The sequence below is a fragment of the Coenobita brevimanus genome, chromosome 101 (genome assembly GCF_032717465.1).
Source record: "Coenobita brevimanus isolate Jiangsu-jjx chromosome 101, ASM3271746v2, whole genome shotgun sequence".
Taxonomy (NCBI): Eukaryota; Metazoa; Arthropoda; class Malacostraca; order Decapoda; family Coenobitidae; genus Coenobita; species Coenobita brevimanus.
Window position 1 is genome coordinate 6,020,423 of NC_137054.1, and position 13,829 is coordinate 6,034,251.

At 38.4% G+C, this 13,829-nt stretch overlaps 1 protein-coding gene across 1 annotated transcript in view; it reads left to right on the forward strand.

Annotated features, from left to right (window-relative positions):
* LOC145415122 (glutaminase liver isoform, mitochondrial-like) overlaps positions 1–13,829 on the forward strand; it is a 182,229-nt gene that overhangs the window by 54,514 nt on the left and 113,886 nt on the right. The window contains exon 5 of the mRNA XM_080284541.1: positions 5,796–5,804. Within this exon, the coding sequence (XP_080140667.1) occupies positions 5,796–5,804 (9 nt within the window). The remainder of the gene's footprint in view (positions 1–5,795; positions 5,805–13,829) is intronic.

The window sequence follows — 13,829 nt, forward strand, 5'->3', positions numbered from 1 at the left end:
TCGACTCTTATTACCGTTGGTGCTGAATTAAATAAATTTGTTGCAGGATATTTCATCATTAAGTAAATTTGTTGAAGGATATTGTCATTAAGTAAATTGCATCAGAATATCAGTAAGGCTGCCTCATTGCCCAGTTTCCCAGATTCAGTTGAGTGGGGAGATCAAAAACACGTGTCTTTGATCTCAGTGGAGGTATGAATCAGCGTGTATCAGACATGATTTTATTACCTCCACCAATAAAGTTGGAGGAGATTATGTATTCACCAATGTTTGTCTGTTTGTTTGTTTATTTGTCCACACGATGTCTCCAAAAGTTCTCCGTGAACTTCAATGAAATTTTGTGGAAGGGTGGTCCATGGGTCAAGAAAGAATTGATTAATTTGGGGGCGGATCAGGATCATGATTCTGTGTATTCCGCACATTATCTACAAAAGTTCTCAATGAATTTCAATAAAATTTTGTGGAAGCGTGAGCCATGGGTCAAGGAACAATTGATTATATTTTGGGGCAGATCTGGATCCCATGTATTCCACACAATATCTCCACGGATCCAGATCTAGATCCTTTTTATTGGCATTGGCAGAGGTATGCGCTCTCTGAGTCCTTTCTAGTTTGCTAATGAAATTACTGGGCAGTGAGGTTGCTAGCCCTCACCCTACACTGATGCAGAGAGGAGCATTTCAAGTTCTCCATACTCACCCCTTTATGATGTGCAGAGAATACAAGAATATACTCATTTTACTTTAACGACCAAAAATTGCCCTCTCTGTCTTAAATAGCCTGCTGAATTGCAACAATAGATTAGCACTCGAGTATGGTACTAGTCGCGAAGACGTGCTATAGAAAGGGCGTAGAGTTGCAGTATAATTTTCCCACAGAGCTGCGTGGAATAAACTGCAAAATGCCGAAAATCTGAACCAAGTTAGCTTAAGAGAACCAAAGTGATCTTTCTACTTTCCTCTTTTGGACACACATAATATTTTGAAGGTTTTAAAAGATGTAGTCATTACCCTGTGTTGTTGCTCATTTTCACAAAGGCTGGAGATAACTAGCACATGGCACTTTATAACTCGCAAGACAGCAGTTAGAAGAGTTAGAACTTCATGGACATCTAACTGCCCCTTTCCTGTATCAGAGGAAATATGACACTGCACTATTTCCGGCTGGCGTCCACGTTCTTATGCTAGTACTGTACTTATTTTTCTTAAAGTGTTGAATTCTCATTATTTTTTAAATCAGAACCTTCTTACCCCTTGTGTTTGAATACTCAGCACTGCCATGTGCATTTGGTTTCTGTAAAAATGGTCTATTTCTGTTTTAACTCTTATGGGTGTCAGTGTATTGCCAGCTGTCATTAGTGGTGCACCTGTTTCCCTGTTGTTTAAAACTCCCGAATACCAACTGAATCGGGTGGGATTCTCGAACATCATAACGATTGTTTTCCTATCATAACACAGACTTGGTTTTGCAAGAAAGACAAGGAGAAAACAGACTCTCCTCTTGTACTTCGTATGGAAATAATCAATCCTAAGCAGCGAGAAAAAAGTTATCGTAAGTTGTTCAATTTCCCCATGAAAGGCAAGGAAAGGAGAGTGTAGAAACTTCCCGGTTACTTGTTCCCCCTGAAAAAACAAATCTGAGTTATGACAAGGTAATTATTGTTAATATTTTTTAGAATCTGGTGCGTACTTCAGAGTGTCCTTTCGCTGTACTGACTGTAATATCAAGCTCATTTCGTCCTTAACTGATACTCTGTAGGTAGTATTGCATGTCCAGAGAGGCTGTTTTATTTGATGACCCAGACAAGAGGGGTGATAAAAAATATATTGATTATTTTTTCACTTATTGTGATCAACCCTGATAGGTAAGCAAGGTTGGTCAAGTATTTTAATGTTTTAGAGCTCTGTAAAATCACTCCTTTCATTCTTACTCTAACTGTCCGTGGAAACTTGCAGATTCTGATGTGTTAGGTATGTTAGCTTCATGTGCTTGATTGTTGGTTAATAGCTTGAGTGAAACATGTGGGGATACTGTATTCCATATACTGTATCCGCCCATGTTTGTTTATACGGTAATCTGCATAATTTATGATTGTGTAGACAAAACCATTATTTCCAGTTGTTATTCAGTAGATTAGGAGATCCAGAATTACTGCACTGAAATACACATTGCTGATGTGTAGTCATGGAGTGCTGAAGGATGTATCAAGCTGCGTGCCTTTGAAGAACCAGTCATGTGTTCTATAGTACTTTCAGAAGAAATATAATGTACGCCTGCAGCCATGCATTAATGTCGTATAATACTCGTATATTGGTGTAGTATTTCGGCACACTTATGACCAAAATCACTGCAGTTGACACAGGAAGTTGTTATGGAAATGGAGATGAGCAGAGTAAACAGTTCTGTACAGTTTCTTTATGTGTTACCATGGGCGTAAGATGAAGTTAGCTTTGGAGCTCATAAAAAAAAAGTTGAGACGAACAATAAGAAATGTTATGCCATCTCTTGATGCAATAGTGAGAAATACAGTAATATTACCTCATTATCACAAACAGCATTATTTTGAGTTTTGTTGCAAGCCCTTGCTCAGAGAATGAAAATTTCCTAATGATGCTTGTTCTTCTCTGAAGTTGATTTGAATGGTATATTCTAAAACCTCCATGAGCTCCACACCCCACACGTTGGAACCCCCTCGACTCTCAACCATTTGCGTCATAGGCCAGGAGCAGTAGCTCAGATTCTATGGGAACCTTTAAAAAAAAATAAAAAAAAAAATTGAGAAGCTGATTTTTTCAGGAAAGCCACTTGGAAGCATGCTAAGTCGAAATCCACAAACATTCTAAACATTCCACGTGAGCTAGCCTTGTGGGACAAAAATCCAAGATGGCCACCAACAGCATGGGATGCATATAATTATAGCTTAAGAACCAAAAGTCACAGATGGTCATGTAAAACCTCTGTTTAAGGGTTTTTGGGTATAAGAAAACCATTTTTACCATTAGTTCAATGATTTTTTGACATGTTCAAGACATGATAAAGGTAATGTACTATTTTAAACAAAATGATAAATTTGACTGTTTAAAGTCAACCACCACCACTAACTTTTGCCAGCAACAGTTAAGAACTACCTTACGGCATGGCTATTTGGTATTCCAGGGGCTATATGGCAATCTATGGGCTATATGGCACAATTTTTGTTTATAAACAATTTGTTAGCAATTTGTCAACAAAATAAAAAATACTGTACCATCTTCAACATTCATCAAGGTGTTTTATAAGTACTAGTTATTACATTTACGTGGAATAATAATTTTAGGAAAATTATCGAAACTACATTTTCTGATTTCGTGTTGGTGCATCCGGCCATTAGAAGGGAGTTTGAAACTGCGTTCTTTCTAGTCAGTTTTCAGGATACCATTCCTGATTTCTGTGGCAGGCTTGTAACTAATGGCATGGTGCGATGTATACCACAATGTTGCCAACTGTTGCTGCTTCTGGTCACAACACTTTGTACCATTCTTGTGCAGCAGGCAGGTGGCTAAACCTCACGGTGGGTGCCTTATCGTTTATGTTGTCTTATTAACGTATTTATACATACGTTTGTTTCTAAATGTCATTCACTGATAGGGAATGTGGCATTGAGATAATAAGGATCACACAGAGGAGGTGAAAGAACCTGAGGCTGAAACAAGTAGTGGCTGCATGAAAGAAAGCGGCGAAAATATGAGAGTCGATATTCCCTGTTTGGGTACTGAATAAAGAGCAGTAGAGACCCAGTAACTATAAAGTCTTTAGTAAGCAGCATTTTTACCATGTTAAGTGGTTCCCTGTCTTACTGGTGCAGTAGTAGGAAGAGAAATTCCCAAAAGCACATCACCATCTGTCAAGTAATAGGCCAAAGTCTTAAACAGTTGATTGATTTTAAAGCTGATTAAATGTTTGATTGAACTGTTTACCCAAGACTGATTATATGTTTAGTTAAACAGTTTGCCAAATTAAGTTATTTAACTAGTAGTCCAGTGAGATACCAGTGTTGCTCTTTGAAGAATGGGTTTTATTTCAGAGTGAAGCCCAACCAACGGAGGTTGAAATTAATGTGCACCATTTATTTATGCAGTTTTAAGAAATTTCTCTTCAATACATACTGGTATCCATCGCAAAAGCACTTATCATTACTTTGGTAAATGAAGTGGGGGAGGGGAGTTATTCAACTCCTAGCTCCCTCCCCCCGTTCTCATTTTAAAATTAGGTTACCGCAGTTCAGCTTAATATAGATGCAATAATAAGCTAGAAAAGGAGCTGGAGACTCTCCTGCCAGCTCCTGTTTACTGTTCTTTAGCATTTGTGATGGATACTTAGTGAGAAGAAAATGCGTAAGATTGCTTAAGTTCAGGAGCCTTATGAGCATATTAATTTCATTGTCCATTAGTTGGGTGTAACTCCATAAAGGTACCGAAGAATGATAGTAACGTTTGTTCAGCTAGATCAGGGTAATGGTACTAGGGTAACACTATCTAGTCATGACAACTGCCAAACTGCCTGTTAGCCTTTTATATATGGTAGTGGACATCATTTTGAAATTTCTCTGAGAAACTACCCCATGGCTGTGGCAATTTCACCTGTTGTCATAGAGTCTAACATTGTGCAGCACAGATAGCTGCCTGTTGATTTTTTATGACAAAATGTATATTGAACAAAAAATTTAAATTTTACCTATTTTAGGGTATTCAGGGCAGCTGCCTGGATGCCCACAACAACTTTTTTTTACTGAACCATATGCATGGAATGTGTTAATATTTCTTTAATACCTGTAAGTTTCTGTGACCCTAGATGTAGTATGAATAATTCCTAGTAATATTTATGTAATACACCTCAGCCAGTTAGAAGTCTAGTAATTAAAGCATAGAACACTCATATGATGTTATTTTGGAAGATCCGGTGATGGAATCGTGGGATACAATAGTATTTGGAGGCAAAAATAGGCTGTAGGAGTCTGTGCAGATACAGTATCTAAACAGAAAATTTATTTTTGCATGATTTTTGCAACCAGGCGATAAATAAAGTACTATAATCCCTAGGCATCATTAACAATTAAGTGGGTTAAAGCATCTTGTTCCCTAACACAAGGTAAATGGAGTGTTGTTTGGTCTTAGTGTATACAGCAGTGATGATCAATCCAGCTGGCAGGATAGAGTGCACTGCATCAGTCTTATTATTTCTCATTCTGGGTGTTGTTGTTGTAGTTAAAACATGATCATTTTGCAGTATTTAGTTTGATTGGGTAAATCAGTGTGTGTTTGTAGTCAGAGAGTATTGTTTCCATTATAACCCTGATAAATTCATTTAAAATTGTTAGTGCCTTTTATCACACATCATATGTGTTGTATTGGCCATGATGTGGTTGCTGTTTTCACATATGTGTTTGAAACTTGGTAAAAAGTCATGGATACATGATTATGAAACAAAATTTGAAGCCAAATCTAAAATATTGATAGGTAATGCATGAAATGTGTTGAAGGTGTAATGTTGTACCACATAGCATGCATAAAACTAGCATTTATTTTTATACAGAACACTAAGCATTCACTTTGCAGTTGTTTAGTTTTCAGTGTTTGGTAGGGGAGGCATGCTCAGTCTCTTTCCATTCCTTTGACTTGAAATAACTTTTTTTTTTTTCCCACCAGTTCAAAGATCTTTGTTCTCTTTGTTTTTATATTAGTTTTGATTGATTCTTTACACATTTTTCTCCCCATCCTGCCCTCCATACCTCCTCTGTGTATTGTTACAAAATCAAGAATAAGAAGGTTGGTGCTCTAATATGTTTTCTGTATTCATTTATTCTATTTTCTGTACACTGCGAGAATCTGGAGATATCCTTCAGATACTTGTTAAATTTTTATCAGTATTTATATGAGTAAGCTGTTCATGCAGTATGTTGTATTGGCCACTATTTTTAGGTTTATAATTTGGTGTGTCATAAAGCTAATTGAGGTTTGCAAATTTTCTAAGTCTACTTTTGAACTCGGTTTGATACAATATTTTATATATTTACTTAAATTAAAATGTATTTAGATGTAAACTCCATCCACTGTGTGTAAACTCCCATATATCATCTGTCTCTGTTTGCAAGAACTTGGTATAGCTGTGATCAGTTTGGGTATAGCCTTGATAATCTTCATGACACTGCATTTTGGCTATCCCATCCCTCTAAAGCCTAGCATGTCACAAAAATCAGATGTTGTATGAATGTTTATATACTACAGTATATATGAGTACTGTCACTGTACTGTGTTGTGTGATGGGATGCCAGTTAAAGAGGATGCATAATAAGTTTACAATTTTTTGTTGTCTTACCCTTTCATCACAGGTGTTTGTTATTAAAGGTACCCAGGATAGTCATACATAAATATGTGAATGTTTTCAGCAGAATGAGTGATTTTACGAGTGAAAAATTGTATTACTCTCTGTCTCTGTCTCTGCTCAACATGTTATCCTTTCAAAATTTTTCATTGTCCTTTAAGTTGTAGTGTAGTGAACAGTAATCATTATCATTAGGAATGACATTGTGTAATAACTGCACTAAATTAACCTTTTTTCAAACATAACAGGAAGTGATTAAAGGGCTTATTAAAAGCATATTCTTTGGCACTGTTGATGCAAATAATAGTCATCTTATACAAGCCTCTGTTGCTGCTTTGATATGGTCAGCCTTATTATATGGTAACTGTCATAATTACAGTATTTTCCTTATAACTGCATCTTGTATGGCAAACAGCAGAGTAAGCTGTCATCAGTGGATTGTGGCAAATGTCAGTGAAAATTTAATGGGAAACAGATTCGAAACGACCAGTCATGCAGTTAGAGAGAGAGAGAGACTACTGTGTTTTCCTGTTCATAGTGAGGCTACATGAGGACAAGGATCATGGTCATATACATTTGTGTTCAGTTCACCAAATATTCGACACAGAACATACTTGTTTCCGAGCAAGTTGATATGAATAGACATGGAGTTTTCCCCAGCTATTGGTATCATTTAATGGATGAGAGAATACCCCAAGGAAGTGGTGTGCAAGCCAGTCTTGTGTAATTATATGAGGCTTAATCCTGTACTCATATACTCCAGAAATATTATATTATTTACACACACACACACACACACACACACACACACACACACACACACACACACCTTCAGTGCTAGATCTAATATTTACTAGGCAAGAAAATGACATTGACAGTTTAATATATCACCCTCCACTCGGCAAAAGCGATCATGCAGTACTAAATTATAACTTCAGGATAGCATATGACATAGTAAACAGCAATGACAGTTACAAAAAGAGCCTAAACTATAAAAAGGGAAATTATCAAGACCTAAAGAAGTATTTCTTAGAAGTTGATTGGGAAAATGAGCTTAGAGGACAAGATTTAAATGCTGTATATAAAAAATTTTGTGAATTTTATGAAATAGGAGTCCAGAAGTACATCCCACAGCACAAAGAAGCAGATAAGAAAATACAGAAATGGTTCAATACAGAATGTAAAAAATCAAAAGAAAGAAGAGATTTGTTGTGGAATAGATACAGAAGACACAACAGTGAAAGGGCTTATAATAATTACAAACAGGCAAGAAACGACTATACAAGAATAAGGAGGGAAGCCCAAAAACAGTTTGAGGAGGATATAATAAATAAAAGTAGTGATCAACCAAAGCTGTTTTACAGCTATATCAGAAGCAAAACCAAAGTAAAAGATATAATACAATCCATTACGGACGAGGGAATCACTTATACACAAGAGAAAGATATTTGTGAAGCACTAAATAAGAATTTCCAATTAGTTTTTACAGAAGAAAAAAATTTTGAGAGGGACTATGTGGAACACGCATGTCCACACATACTACCAGATATACAAATAGCAGAAAAAGTAATACAGGAGGAGTTAAGTAGATTAGACAGAGGAAAAGCAAGTGGTCCTGATGAAATTTCATGTTGGTGTTACGAGAATGTGCAAAGGAGTTAAGTAAACCATTATTTTTAATTTTCAAGAAATCCTTGAGTCAAGGGAAACTACCTGATATTTGGAAAAAAGCAAATATAGTCCCCTTATTCAAGAAAGGAAATAGACAAAGTCCTCTTAACTACCGACCAGTATCACTGACCAGTGTTGTAAGCAAGGTATTAGAAAAACTTATAAGAAAAGCTTGGGTAAATCATTTAGAAGAACACAGTATGATAACAGAAAGACAGTTTGGTTTCAGAAAAGGAAAATCATGTGTTACTAATCTGTTGAGCTACTATGACAGAGTAACAAACACAATACAGGAAAGGGAAGGATGGGTGGACAGTATCTATTTAGATTTCAAGAAAGCTTTTGACACAGTACCACACCAAAGACTTTTATGGAAGCTGTACCATCAAGGAGGAATTCGAGGCAAACTGTTTTGTTGGATGCAAGACTTTCTCATAAAAAGAGAAATGAGGACAGTACTAAGAGGAAACTACTCATCATGGAAAGAAGTGACTAGTGGAGTACCACAGGGTTCGGTGCTGGCACCAATCATGTTTTTAGTGTACATAAATGATATAAACAGTAACACTGGAAATGAGAGCTATCTGAATATGTTTGCAGATGATGCAAAAATACAAAGGAGAATTACTAGCACAGACTCTTGTAGGGAGCTACAAGAAGAATTAAATAAACTTCATGAATGGAGTAGTACATGGCAAATGGAATTCAATGTGGACAAGTGTCATGCAATCAAGTTTGGTAAAAGTGGAAAAAGACCTGATTGGGATTATAAGTTAGGAAATAAAACCCTATACACATCAGAAAGAGAGAAAGACCTAGGTGTGATTATCAATAACAGACTATCTCCGGCTGACCACATCAGCGAGAAGGGACGGAACATGTATACACTGCTTGCAAATATGAGAATAGCATTCACATACATAAATGAAGACATGCTAAGAAGGATAATAACATCATTCATTAGACCAACCCTGGAATATGCATCAGTAGTCTGGAATCCTCATCTCAAAAAGCATATAGACAAGATTGAAAAAGTTCAAAGGGCCGCTACAAGATGGATACCAAGCTTAAGGGACCTAAGCTACGAAGAAAGACTAAATAAACTGAATCTACCAACAATACAGGAGAGAAGGAAAAGAGGTGACATGATAATGCTATATAAGCGCATATCAGGAAAGGAGAAAATAGACATAAACGATTACTTAACATATGGAGAAGCATCAGCAAGAGGACACTGCAAAAAACTGCATAAGAAGAGAGGTGATAAAGACGTAAGGAAATTCAGTTTCCCAAACAGAGCAATTGATCAATGGAATGCACTACCGAATGAAATAGTGTGTGCCAAAACAATTCACAAATTTAAGGATATGTACGATAAATATGGTTTAAGACACGGGACAGTACGAGCTTGACTCATTCCTGTAAAGATACAATTAGGTAAGAACAATTAGGTAAGAACACACACACACTACTAAATTGTATGTTTCATGGTTATCATGCATTATCATCCCCACTTTTGTATTTAGATATGCTTAGTTTTGACCCTGAATAGTTTGTTTCCCTGAAGCAGGATAATACTGTATTACCTATTACATTCACATCTACTCTAGTAGATTCTCTGAGAGTAATCAGTCTGGCTTCATAAAATCTGTATTTTTCTAGTTATTACTGTATGGTGAATATTAGTAGCCTCCTAAATAATCGCAGAGGCCACAATGCAACAATGAACTCAATCCTCCCACTTGTAGAAGCAGATCAGGAAGTTCTCATTGGTAGTGTGGAAATCATGTTCTTTATTGTCTGTTAAATCTCCATCCTGTCCATGAACCTCTTCCCCTCAAGATGCAACTTGAGCTTTGGAAGCAGCCAGAAGCCACAGGAGGGAAAACCATATCCTGTGAACTGTGAACCAGCAGTACTACCCTGGTATCCAGTGGCTGAGGGAGGACATCAGGAGGAAGAGGCCAGAGCTGCACAGAACTGTCAATTGGTCGCTTTACCAGAACAGTGCCCCTGCACACATGGCCTTCTCTGTGAATAGCTTTCTGGTCAAGCACAGAATAACACAGGTCACCAACCCTTTGTACTCTCTAGATCTGGCTGTTTCCAAAGCTCAAGTTGCATCTCAAGGGGAGGAGACTCATGGACTGGATGGAGATTCAGCAGACAGTGCAGATGATTGCCACACTTATCAGTGAGGACTTTCAGCTCTGCTTCTAGAAGTGGGAGGAGTGAATTCAGCACTGCATTGTGACGGCTGCAGATTATTTTGAGGGTGACTGAAGTTTCACAGTTATCGTTCGTTCAGTTTTGAATGCTCCAACATGCTTGAATGCGTTGGCCTTGGTCACCTAATAGCGGCTTTCCGTGCTGCCTGATCTCTGGCGGCTTCCCTAATTAGTCCCTTATCCCTGAAGTCACACTTGGTGACCTTGTCCCAGGTCTTTTTCTATCTGTCTTTTGCTACCCTACCCCCAACAATGACACTTCACACTTTCTCCACCCAGTTATCATCCCCCATCCTCACCACATGCCCAAACCATCTCAGTCTACCGCTCCTCATCACAACACCAATACACTCCAGTCCCATCCTACCACTTAACTCTTCCATCATAAACCTAGAAACCATCTCAGTCTACCTCTCCTCATCACAACACCAATCCACTCCAGTCCCATCCTATCTCTTAACTCTTCCATCATAAACCTAGCCCCTCCAGGCCTTGCACTCAGGGACACACTGAACATCCACCTAATCATTATCATTTCTGTACGTTTGAACTGGCGCATATCCTCTTCCTTTGCTGCCCAGGCGTCACTACCATACAGCATTACAATCCTAACACATGCTGCATACAGAGCCCTCTCAATGTCAGGAGAGACAACAGCTCCCTGAACTTCTTCCGATTACTCCTCACTCTAGTCACAGAAGTAGCTCCAGCCCCACCCCCAGCACATAACATGTCTCCCAAATAACAAAACTCTTCCACACACTTAAGAGACTTGCCTGCAAGTTCAATCTTTTCATGCCTGACAATCTCCATATGCTCTCCCTGACACACCGCTCATGTGAAATCAGCATTATCTCACAGTCTACCTCTAATACCATTACCCACTTATCACAAACACTCTGTAAGATGGAATTACTTCCCATGACCTTGTTGCAAATCTCACATGGCCACTCCCTCTCTTCTTTGACAGTACTACCCCTAGCCCACTAGATACCATCACTTTTCTTTTATCTGCATTTACTCCTAAGCCCTTGTGCCCCCATACCATCTCTCCACTTCCTAAATCTTTCCTCTGCCTCTGTTTCATTTCCTGCAATCAGTGCGATATCATCAGCATACAACATCTCCCATGGGAGTCCATTTCTAAAGTCACATGAAAGGGCTTTAAGTACCATAATGAACAAGAGTTTCAAGACTGACCCCTGATGCACATCAGCATTCACAGAAAACTCCTCACTCAAATCTCCATTCACTCTTACCTGAGTGCAAGCACCCACATACATGGCCATAATCACCCTAACCAGCCACTCCATGATCCCAAGCTTTCTCATTGCCCACCACCACCTCTCTAGGGACTCTGTCAAAGGCCTTTTCCAAATCAACATGAACAGGATGCAGTTCCCATTTCTTTCCTGGATATTTTTCCTGAAGCTGTCAAACAATGAATATGAGATAAGTGGTCTCTTTGCGTGGCATAAACCCAAGCTGCATCTCATCAATATTCACTCTTACTCTAATCATACCTTCTAGAACTCTCTCCATTACCTTCATTATCTGGTCCAGAACTTTATGCCTATATAATTTCCTCTTTACAGGGCATCACTCTTCCTCTTGTACACATTTACATTTACACTCTTCAGCCAATCATCTGGGACAACACACTCATACATAATTGTATTTATCAGGTCAGTGACTAACCCCACTCCTATATCTCCTGAGGCATTCAACATTTCAGCAGTCAACCCAGACACACCTGCTGCCTATTGCCCTGCTCACAGTAGCAGCATTAATCAATGGTCAGGGGCCAGACACTGGATCTACTGGCTCTAAACCTTCCCTGTCCCAGTCAAATTCCTCATTCAACAACCGGTTGTAGTGCTTTCTCCATGCGTCTTTAATATCCCCACTGTTCACCACTACCTTTCCTTCAGTCTTCACATGCTGCTCACCTATGGTATCCCTGTTCTCCTTCTTCATCTGATTTGCCATCCTAAATATAATATTCTTCCTTTCCACACTATTTTGGTTATCAAGTAATATCTAGAAAAATAAAGATTTTATGTAGCCTGTCTCATTATTTTTGGATTACACCTCCTATATGTTGTATGAAGACAGAATTAAATTTTGACAGTCAGTAAGGTTCTTCTGGCTTCTCCCCTACTCTATTCTGATTGCATTCCTGTGCTTTCCCACGTATCTACTTCATACAAATTGCGTTTTCATACACAGCTTGCACACTGTTGGGTGCTTAGACTTTTGTGAATCATACCAGTATCCTGTTGTTTTGTTCTTCCATTGGCTTCTCAGCCTCCCTTTCCCCTTACTTTCTTGATATCTGATCCATGATCTTTGAACTTGAATTCAGTAGTCTGCCTAATGGCAGAATAAAAAAGTGGTAGTAAAGTTACCATTCTGTTAATTGAAAAAAAAAAAAAAGTACATACCTGTGTGTTTCCTTTCTCTCTCTCTCTCCCCCCCAAAGGCTGGGTAGCACATTTCCAAGAACTAATACAATAGTTAGCTTGCACAAACATATTGATGTCAAATACCCTTACACCACTTGCTTTGTAAGTCCACCATCTCTGTTATACAGTGGAGGAATCCCATCATCTTTGTTGTGATACAGTGGAGGATTCCCATCGTCTTTGTTGTGATACAGTGGAGGATTCCCATCATCTTTGTTGTGATACAGTGGAGGATTTCCATCATCTTTGTTGTGATACAGTGGAGGACCTTTTCCCTATAACAGCTAAAAATAAACCTTTTTATTTGTCCAATTTTGGACATAGATATCTTAATCTATTCCAAGGTCTGGCAGTCCTGCTTGCAACACCTTCATATGTCACCACTGTGGTGCTAATACTAATCATCCATATTGAACTACTGTTTGATGCCAAGGCTGTCTCTTTCAGGACTAGTATCAGGGTACAGTATTAGCAGAGGTGTTTTTAAGATATGTAGGTGGATGGTGTTATAGGAAAAAAAGATAGTGTGTTTAATAAAATTCAGATGGTAAAACAATTCCCTGTCCCAGTCTAATATTCACCTTATATCCCATCAAACACCAGGCCTTCCCTCAAAGTACTTTCTACAGTACTTGACCACAGCATCCCCAGGGACCATGAAATTGACAGTCTACTCCTCTGCCACAAAGATATCACTGTAATTAGCAAGATTGTTTATGTAATTGTGGTTTTATGGTGTTGTTATAATTTTTTTGGACTTTGGTCTTTGTAAGTCCTTTTTAATATCACTGTTTGAGGTTAGAGGTGTAGTGACCATTGCCCTTGAGAGATACTATCTTGAGAGTGATGTGGGACAAAAAGCTCGGTAACTGTTCTTAAACAACATTCCCAGGTGGAGGCGTCAAGTACATTTACACAGAGTCCACTCATTTATACCATTCTCTGTAATAGACTGGACTGGCAGCTGGCTTAGGAGGAATAATCCAAATTCAAACCTGAGAACCCCAAGGTGAGGATTGGCATCAGTAAGGGCATATAATCATGAAATAAACTTGCCCATGGTATTTGTTAATGGCATATCAGTGATGCTGGAGCTACGTGTCAC